At 36.5% G+C, this 10,296-nt stretch overlaps 1 protein-coding gene across 1 annotated transcript in view; it reads right to left on the bottom strand.

The window, feature by feature from the left end:
- The window catches only part of LOC108977218 (UPF0430 protein CG31712), a gene marked incomplete in the record, with an annotated part of 45,644 nt that overhangs the window by 18,335 nt on the left and 17,013 nt on the right, over nt 1-10,296 (bottom strand). The window contains 2 exon segments of the mRNA XM_018946813.1: nt 1,809-1,892; nt 8,320-8,520. Of these exon segments, the coding sequence (XP_018802358.1) occupies nt 1,809-1,892; nt 8,320-8,520 (285 nt within the window).

Below are 10,296 nucleotides of genomic sequence, written 5' to 3'. Positions count from 1 at the left end.
AAGAGACTTTCTCTTTTTCAGAACTGTTAGCTTTTTGGATTTATTGTAAGCTTGCTGTTAAGATTTTTTTCAACTTTTCTACTTCTGAATCTAGTTCCTGAGAATTACTGCTTGTTGCTATACTGATGCATTTTCCCCATGCTGTTCTTCTATGGTTCGGATATTTAAAAGGAGTACTGTATTTCTCGCGGATGCTGAAGAGTATCCAGGAGTGATCCGACATGGGAGGCTCATCTGATTCCCTCCAGTTATCCACAAAGGGACTGTCTGTGTCTGTTCATAGCGTGAGGTCCAGCACTTCCTGTCACCCCGGAAACCAATCAGAGCTTGCGAAAATAAAGATTGGCTTATCACTCTTATAAGGCCAATTATACGATAAACAATTAAAAACGCCATTATTGCACCTTCTAATCATCAGAAATCAGATCTTCAAACTGTTTGAAAAAGCCCACAAAATCGTTTTTAGCAACAATTTGGATATAAAGAATTCTGCGAAAGCACAGAAATTAGCTTAGGTCGCATTGTCAAAAGTTGGAGACCGGTCAGCCCAATCCGGAAGCCGGTAAGAACTCTCATGTTATTGACAAAGTTATCAGGCCTATTAGCTCCTCCTTCTTTCTATTAAAACTCTTGAGACATTGGGCCCGCAAGAACTCGGCAGTCAATAGAGTCTTTGAGGTTGAATAGAACTTTAGAAGCTAAGCACCTCAATGTAACAGAAGTACCTGTGTAAGAAGCTATACTCTGGGCTTAATATTAAGGAGATAACGAAGAAGCCAAAGGCCGCCTTTACTGCTACAGAGGAGGTATTAGGAATAGAGTTTATCACCTAAATTAAATATCCATGCAAAACCATGCTAAACCCCCTATGGAGTAGGTTATGGAGCCTCATCGGAGGTGGCTACAATTATGGCAGCATTGTGCACACTATTTTCAACGCAGCTTTTTAAAAAGTGTAGCAGAACGATACTACTAAACCTGAGCTCATTAACAGTGCGCTCTTTAGGGATCTGACCTCACAAGAAATAAAAACAACTTACTTCGTTAAGAGGCTTGTTTGGGCTTTTTTACTCTACCACTGGACTTTCCGCACCACGTGTGAGCTCAATAAGTGTTGGTTAGTAACCGGTCTTTATTGCCCAGAATGGAACGTAAAAGGTCTATTTAATTATTTGCTCTTAGAAAGGTTCAATATGTCTCAATGATAGTAGTTCTAAAAGAGGAAAAGTGAGATAGAAACCTCTAGAACTTTTTCCCAAAATGTGCAGCTCCACAACACTAAGCTATTTATACCTTCTGAGAACCAGATGAATTGGCTGGAATTGATATTAACTGCCTCAGGAATCCTGTGTATCACAGCGGGCCGGCGTTCGTGGCTCTCGATCATCAGCTTGATTACCTAACCTCATCTAACGAATAATGTATCAATTTATAGAAGAACAAAAATTTGTTAGGACCACTTTTCTTTGCAATGCCTGCAAAACAAGGTTATTTAAAACTACAAAGTGCTAAAAATACTACTAGTGTAATTAAAACTCAGTGTTTCGAGCCCGTTCGAACCCTAATAGAAATATTGTTCATATATACTTGTATAAGACAATGTGGCAATTTTAACAGTTTGATACATTTTATAGCCATTTGTGAAGAATAATTTTCAATACAACAATGATGACTGACATCTATTCTTGATGTTTGTAATAGAAGTTTGCAAGTAACGTCATTTGTAAGATTTGTTTAAATTGTTGTTGTTGAATAATTATGTCATTTCCAAAAATGTTGCTAAAATTATGATGATAAAATGAACATACCAATTTCCGTTGGGCTTCCTCTATTCTTCGGTTGTTTTCAGCAAATATATCTTCCAGTTCCTCTCTCTTCTTTTTCTCGAACTCCTTTAAAATAAAAAAATATATCTTGTGTGCAAACTGAGTGCTTCATATTTTTGCAAATAAAGTAAATAATAGCCACAAAGCATGATATATAGAGACAATTGTGTTTTATAAGTATATTTATATATATATATACTATATATACTATATATCTACAGTTACGGACAATAAAATCGAATCATTCAGAGTACTTCCTTTAATTTAATTTAAATTCAATATATTAAAATATATTTTTACTTTACTTCTCGTCAAATGTTATTTGAACAGTAAAAATTTTGAAAAGAAATAATTCATAAATATTGCAAAAAGCAAAGCTAAACTACAAAATTCGAAAATCAGAGGTCAAAAAATAGAATTCTAATATCTTATATTAAAAATAAAACATATGTATTTTACGAAAAATTGTTAGTACTTTGCAGAGTAACCTTTATTGTCTAATTAAGCTGCAAATCTTTTCAGCATAGACTTAATTAGACTAAGGCAAGTGCTCTGCGGAATAAATTACCASTCTTCTTGAACCCTTTTCTAGAGTTCCCCCTTATTTTTGGTTAAACAGGTAGAATCTTTTGTTCAATGATTTTCCCTAAGTTTTCGATGACTTTCTACTTGGGTGATTGCGCAGATCAAGTCATAATATTAACTCCATGATCTGAAAACAATTTTTTTGCAAGACTCGAAGTATATTTCGATCCACTGTCTTGTTGGAATTGCTAAATTAAAGGTATATTCCATTCAGCATATGGGAGCGTGACTTAATCTAAAATTTTAACGTACAGGGTGGCTGATGAAAGCCGCTACCAAAAGAAAATTAAATAACTTTTTTTCTATTTAATTAATCTGGTTACTTTTTTTTTATTTTGTAGATTGACTTTTACATTTAACAACAATGGATAACTGGGACACTGAAAGAAGAATTTGGATTGTCCGCCGCTACCACGCACTGGAGTCCGTAGTTTTGGTTCAAAGAGAGTATAGGCRCACGTTTGGCGGCAATCCTCCGAGCAGATGGACCATAATGAGACTTGTAAACAATTTTGCCGAGCATGGGATAGTCAACAGAAGACCTTACCATCGAAACCCATCAGTTCGAACGGAGGAAACAATCGCTGCTGTAGCTGCTGCCATAAAAAACAATCCACGTGTTCATCATCATTACAGTCAATTATGCACAAAGATTTGGACTTATTCCCATATAAAATTCAAATGGCCAACAAACTGATCGCTGCAGACTTGCCGATTCGCTTGGAATTTTGCCAGAAGATGCTTCAAATSGTGGAAGAGGATGGAAACATGTTGAACTGTCTTTTCATGTCTGACGAGGCCCATTTCGATTTAAACGGCAACATAAACAAACAAAAGTGTCGAATATGGAGTGCTTCCAACCCACAGATACTCCATGAGACGKAATTGCATCCACTTCGTGTCACAGTGTGGTGTGCAGTTTCATCACGCTGCATTGTCGGGCCCTACTTCTTTGAAGAACACGGTCACACCGTTACGGTTACTGGAGACCGTTACTTGAGCATGTTGAGAGAGTTTTTCCATCCAGAATTACGCCGAATGAGAATTTCTTTCAAATCTGTGTGGTTTCAGTAAGATGGTGCAGCCCTCACATAGCCCAACCTGTTATGACAGAATTGCGACGAAMATTTCCCAATAAGCTGATATCCAGAAACTCCACATTCCGTTGGCCACCCAGGTCGCCTGACCTTACTGCACCTGACTTCACATAGCATAACCTGTTATCACAGAATTGCGACCAAAAAATTTCCCAATAAGCTGATATCCAGAAACTCTACATTCCGTTGGCCACCCACTTCGCCTAACCTTACTCCACCTGACTTTTTCTTGTGAGGTTATTGCAAGCAGGAAGTCTACAAAGCAAAACCAACAAATTTGAATGAACTAAGGCAATCTATTCGAGAAACCATTGCGGCTTTTCCTGTCTCAACTCTCGAACCAGTAATGAACAACTCTTTGGTAAGATGCCGCACATGCATCAACGAGCAGGGCTGGCATTTAAATTCGATTATTTTTTAAACTAATTAAGTTATATTTAATAAAATTGAATGAGCTTCCACATGAATAAAAGAAAAATGAATTCCATACACGAAAAAAAAAATTATTTGAGTTTCTTAATGTAGCAAAATTTATCAGCCACCCTGTATATCTAACGGTTGACGATTGCTTTTATCTAAAAGGTAGATCCGACACCAAACCATGAGAAACAATCTAATCTCAAACTATTATGTATCATCGCCACAGTGTTTGGAGGCTTAGTCGTATAGCAGGCGCTCATATATGTATATGTCTTTTTTGGACGTCAGAGCCCCACCTATTATTATTAAATTTTCAGTCTCCAGACTATAGGACTTTGAACCTTGTTTTATTTTAATTTAGCACCACCCTATTTAATATGTCGTTTTGCAACCTTTATACGATTGTATCCGTTTACTCAGCATTGGCATATTTTTGGAGAAACTACATCGACTATCTTGCGAGCAATACATTGTTCGACTTTCGCAGCCATTTTTTGTTCTCGGACTCTGTTTTAACCTTTTTTTAAGAGATCTTAAGCCATTAAATACATTATTTTGGGACCTATTCAATATCTTTGCAATTTTCCTTTGCGTGTGATCCTTTCCCTGCAAATTTTTAACGCACAATATTCCTTACAATGTTTCGCTTGACCCATTATTCTACGTAAATACATAATTGACACAAGTATTCCTTCCACAGATCCAACTGACCTTATATATCTACTTACTACACTTTTTAAATTCAATATTTTCCATTGATGGAATTATTTTTAGTTGATTTTATTATATTGTTGTTAAACACGAGGTACGCTATTTACATTTTCCATTTAGCTGTAAAACTGGGCAATACTATCGATTCCTCTGTTTTTAATAGTACTTATGGTTACATCTGTTTTTATGCAAAAAAAGTTGCTACATAATTGACACATTTAAAAACAAATTAAATACACCACTGCTTCAAAACAAAACCTTTGATTATATTTTATTGTCCGTAATTGTAAATTTCTATAAGAAATAATTGCATAATTTAATATTTTACATCATAAGTGTTTTGATAATTACGAGAACAGCTAACTTAAAACAAGTAAGAAAGGGAAATGTTCGGGTGCAACCGTGTAACTTATACACAGACCTACCTATATATTCGGCATAAGATTTGTTAGAAAAACCAAAATCATTATATGTAGTCATTATACAAAATCAACCGGATGTTCTAAAATCCTGGAAGTATGGGGGCTAGGTGAAGTTTTCGCCCAATTGCATTCATTATAGGACGTTCATTGAGATAGCTCAAATATTGGTTGTCAAAAAAGTCTCCCGTTATTTTCGCTAGTTGGCGCCGAGAGCGCGTAGTTCTAGTTTTATTCGTCGCATCGGGTCATGCTATACCTTTTTGGAAAGCTCATTTCACGCGTTTGATTGATTTTCTTTTAAGCCGTTCGTTAGTTATAGCGTCGCAAACATGGAGCAAAATAAAGAGAAATACGGCATATTTTATGGTACTACTACGATAAAGGCAAAAATGCATCTCAAGCCGTCAATAAAATTTGTGCAGTTTATGGACCCGATACAGTTTCCATTTCCATCGCACAACCATGGTTTCAACGTTTTCGTTCTGGTGTAGAGGTCGTCGAAGATGCGCCACGCTCCGGAAGGCCTGTCGTCGAAAATTGCGATAAAATCGCTGAATTGGTCGAAAGAGACCGGCATAGTAGCAGCCGTAGCATCGGTCAAGAGCTGGGCATGAGTCATCAAACCGTTATAAAATAAAATAAAAAATAAATAAATAATACCGCAAGACTTTTTTGGCAACCTATTATTAGCTGATATATCCAGCATAAAGTCACTAGGTAGTTCGAAAATCTTTTCATTAAGTATATGGGGGCTGCGGGTAGTATTGAACCGATTCCACCTATTTTGGATAGACAGAATGACTACTGCGCGAAAAGGATTTTATCTCAATTTATATTTCATATCTCACACATTGACCGATATTTTCGAACAAAAGTTAACTATAAGTATACGGTCCACATATTCGGTACCTAGGGTGTTGAACAGTTTTGGTTGGATTAGAACAATTTTTTTGTTATTAAATTACATACGCTACAAGGCATTATTCGTTCAAAGTTTAAACCCATTATATTAAATGCTTCTTCATTTCTGTACAGGAAAGTAAAAGGATCTAGTGGAATTTAAAAAGCTGCTATATGGGAAGTAGGCGCGGTAGTTGTCCGATTTCGCTCAGTTTCACAGCGGGACATAGAAATATGAAAAGCATGCCCCGTTCCAAATTTTATCGAAATCGGTACGCCCATCTACGAACTCGCTTTTTTTGTACTAAGGCACCTACATACCAAGTTTAATCAAGATATCTCACTTTTTACTCAAGTTACATCTTGCACGGATGGACGAACATACAGACAGGCAACCGGATTTAAATTTTTCTCGTCACCCTGATCATTTTTATAGATAAGACGCACAACCATTAGGTGAACAAAACTATAATACTCTGCAACAACTGGTTGTAAGAGTATAAAAACGACTATTTTTAATACTGCTATACTACCAAAGATAAGAATAAAAGAGGTTTTCAACAATAAAAATATCAGCTGTTACTTTAAATATTAAAATAAACATGTTTAATAAAAAATAAAGAGGAAAACTTATATTAAATGTATACAAATTTGATTTACGAAATGTTTGCACATAGTACTTAAAAAGTCCGTTTCTCAATCAGAAAAATTATAAGTAGTTAGTCAAGTATGGTGAAGATTGCAAGAGAGAGAGTAAGGAAAATTCTGAAAGCAAACTAGGTAAAGGCCTCAGCATGGGCCGGAAACCCATCACAAGCATTTTTAATAAAACTTTAAGATTGAAAGCTTATAAGAAATAATGAATTAATCGGTCTAACCGAACGACAAAAACAAATGGGAAACCATAAACATCTATTCAACAAGAATCTGCACCGGCTCATATAGCAAGAATTGTTCAGTAGTGGTAGAAAGACAATATGCCGAACCAGTATTCACAGCAGCAAGAATGTCAACCTCGAAATCCAACTCAGAATAACTCTTGCCAACAGGTGCTACTTCGGACTGAATAGGCAATTGAGAAGCAAAATCCACTCTCGCCAAACAAAAACGAAACTCTATAAGTCATTCATTATTCACGTCCTGCTACATGGTGCAGAGGCTTCGACGATGGCGACGACATTCACATAGTTCAGCAAATTAAAAGACAGAGGCTACGCTGGCTAGGTCATATTGTCTGAATGGACAAAAATTCTTTAGCTTTGAAAGTATTCGACCCAGTCCCCGCCAGTGGAAGCAGAGGAWGGCCTCCAGTCCGTTAGATAAACAAGGTGGATAATAACGTGGATTTGAATATAAATTGGCGCCAAGCAGCGAAAAGGAAGAATAACTGGCGCCCTATTGTAAAAATGTGTATTAAAAAATGTTGAAATTGAATTCAAGTTCACCGTGGTAGAAAACAAAAAACATAATACAGATCTCCTATTTTTTTATCTGTATTTATTCTATCTTTATCTGTATTTTCTGTACAATAACCAAATATTGTCAGAAAAATTACGTAAATCCCTCCACTCTCTTGTTTGTTTTTTTTAATATCAAACCGGTTAAGTTATTGTCGTGGTTCCATAAAGGATTTTGGCTCTATAGTTAAGTCTATTACTGTAATCCCAAACGGTGCAGATAAGTGACAGCAAATCTTAAATAATGGCGAGCAAACGTGATTAAAATCAGGTGCAGGCTTCTAGTAGACAGAAATAGAGACAGGGTTGGGTATTGGAAGAAGTTATACACACACATTACCCTGATCAAATTTCAAGATGCTCTGCCGGCCGAGCTATTCAAATGCGGTGACGAAGAACTGATAAGAAGCATGAATCAGCTTCTTTGTAGAATATGGTCGGGCAAATGCCCGACGATTGGAATTTAAGTGTACTCTACCCAATCCGCAAAAAGGGGATAAGCCTGCTTAATATCGCATATAAAGATGAAGAGGAATACGAAGTTTATGATCTTAACTAAAGCACGAGTACGTATTTTTTCCTTTTTACTTATGATGACCCTGTAAGCAGTTCAAGCGACTTCCGGATATGTAGTCGTAATGGCCGAGTTTTGAATATTTTCTTTTGTAAATTTAGCAAAATATTATAAGGATATGGAATAATAAGTTTTAATAAAATATTTAACTTTTTATGTGAAAAATAACAACAGATTCACTTAGAGCGGCGGGGTCGGCGTGAGCTAGTTTTCGTTCAAATGAAAATAGTTTGCAAGAAAAGTTCGGAATTTATGCTCAGCGCAGTGAAACACTGTTAAATTTTATATTGAACTTATTAAATAAACGCATTAATAAAGCTTGTATACCTCTCGATGACGAGCTTCTTCACGAATTTGCTCTCGTTGTTTTTCCAATTCGAACATCAGCTCCCTCTCCATTTCAGATTTGGCGGCTTCTACTCTCCGCATTACTTCTTTTTCAATTTCATCCTTACGCCTTATTAGTTCTTCTTCTACACGTTTTTGAACCAATAGCTCAATGCGCTTACTGGTTTCATCTTTAATTATCTAAGAAAATTTACAAAAAAAAAAGTTTGTTATATTCTTTTAAAATAGGCCGTCTAAGATATAGTTAAGCATGTATTACCTAAAAACTAAACATCAAAACAAAAGAAAATCATACAAAGAATAATTTCAGAAAATATGTAATAAATATATATTCCCGCAATTTGCACAAATCAAAGTTGGGGAAATATTGTCAGGTGTTGATTATATTCAAATTTTTCGACGAAACAGTGAATATATTTGGTATCATATTAGATTGTCAAAAAAAGTCTTGCGTTATTTTCGCTAGTTGGCACTAAGAGCGCGTAGTTCTAGTTTTATTCGTCGCATCGGGTCATGCTATACATTTTTGGAAAGCTCATTTTACGCGCTTAATTGATTGTCGTTTCTTTTAAGTCGTTCGTGAGCGTCGCAAACATGGAGCAAAATACAGAGAAAATACGGCATATTTTACAATACTACTACGATAAATTCAAAAATGTATCTCAAGCCGTTTTACTCTTCAGCTAATCATTGAGAATAAAACTACAAACCGGAATTTTACTAGTCCTAGTCCCTTAAAAGAGCGTCTGACTCATCTTATGAAATACTCAGTAGGATAACGCAAAGTTAATCTTGACGCGATAGCGAGACTTCTTAATTCTTGTATCTTCTTTCTTTATCCGCCGAAACAACTACGTTACCGCAACGGGTTTGTAAACCTCAACGAGTGGCGTGCAAACCATGAAACGTAATTTGTCTAAAAACGTGTATATTAGACATAGTAAACCCTGTAAAAATTGTAGACAGTAAATCCAACGCGAACTTCGGAATTTACCAGTGTGCTGCCAGTGTAACAACTTATAAACTTAAAACGAATTACCAATAACTGTATACTAAGAAATTATAAATATTTTTTTTTTAAATCAATAAAATTTCACTATCAGAGGAAATATTACTTTCCGACACTAACATGACCCGAGTGGCTTACCCAATAGGGAACGTTGAAAAATTTGACGGAAACCTTAGTATAGACCTTTATTAACCGCATCGATTACAGCCTCGCTCTATATTAAACCAACCACGCCCGGCAGCAGCACATTTTTTTTTAGCCATATTGAACGACGCATCAGCGGTGTTGTGATGATATATCTGGGAATGTACAACATTGCGGAAAAGTTGCCTTAGTACTTCCGGTTTCCAATGCAACTTTTTGTTTTGAGATCGGATTGCATCTCAACCCCAACTCCGGCCTTGAAATTTCGGAAATTCGTCTAAAATCGTGAAATTGTCTACCTAGCGCCTGACATACGCATCTCATGGCAAAATGTATAAAACAAAAGTTATTTGTCACGTCATTTGCTACCGAATGATCATGGCCGTAGGACGAACCGTTCCCGAGATACGAGCGAAAATGCGGCGCAAGATGAAAATTGGTGCAGCTCGCAGCTAATTTGTATTGGTCACCCAGAACCCACCGCGTGGAGGTGGCTGCTCTTCCGGTTCCTCCCAAGCACAACCCAACCAACCAACCATATGTCAGGCTTGTTTTAGTCTGAATCTGTGTCAAATTTATTGATAAAATCAGATTTTGTACTTGTTGCCTAGATTTCAGTGTAGAGCGTATAAAACGATCAAGAGATTGAGGGCCAATAACTTTAGCAGATGCCTCTACCACAAGTTTGACGGTTCTCTCGACTGCCCCGGTGTGAGAGAGGAATTCACTAAATTTCCATACCTCTGCAGTGTCACCCGACAGCCCTTTCATGAGTTAGAAACTGAACAAAGAACTGGTGGAAC

The sequence above is a fragment of the Bactrocera latifrons genome, unplaced genomic scaffold (assembly GCF_001853355.1).
Source record: "Bactrocera latifrons isolate USDA-ARS-PBARC rearing strain unplaced genomic scaffold, ASM185335v1 scaffold_853, whole genome shotgun sequence".
In the NCBI taxonomy this organism is placed as follows: Eukaryota; Metazoa; Arthropoda; class Insecta; order Diptera; family Tephritidae; genus Bactrocera; species Bactrocera latifrons.
The sequence above is the reverse complement of the archived record's forward strand: the minus strand, read 5'-3'. Positions and strand labels throughout refer to the sequence as shown.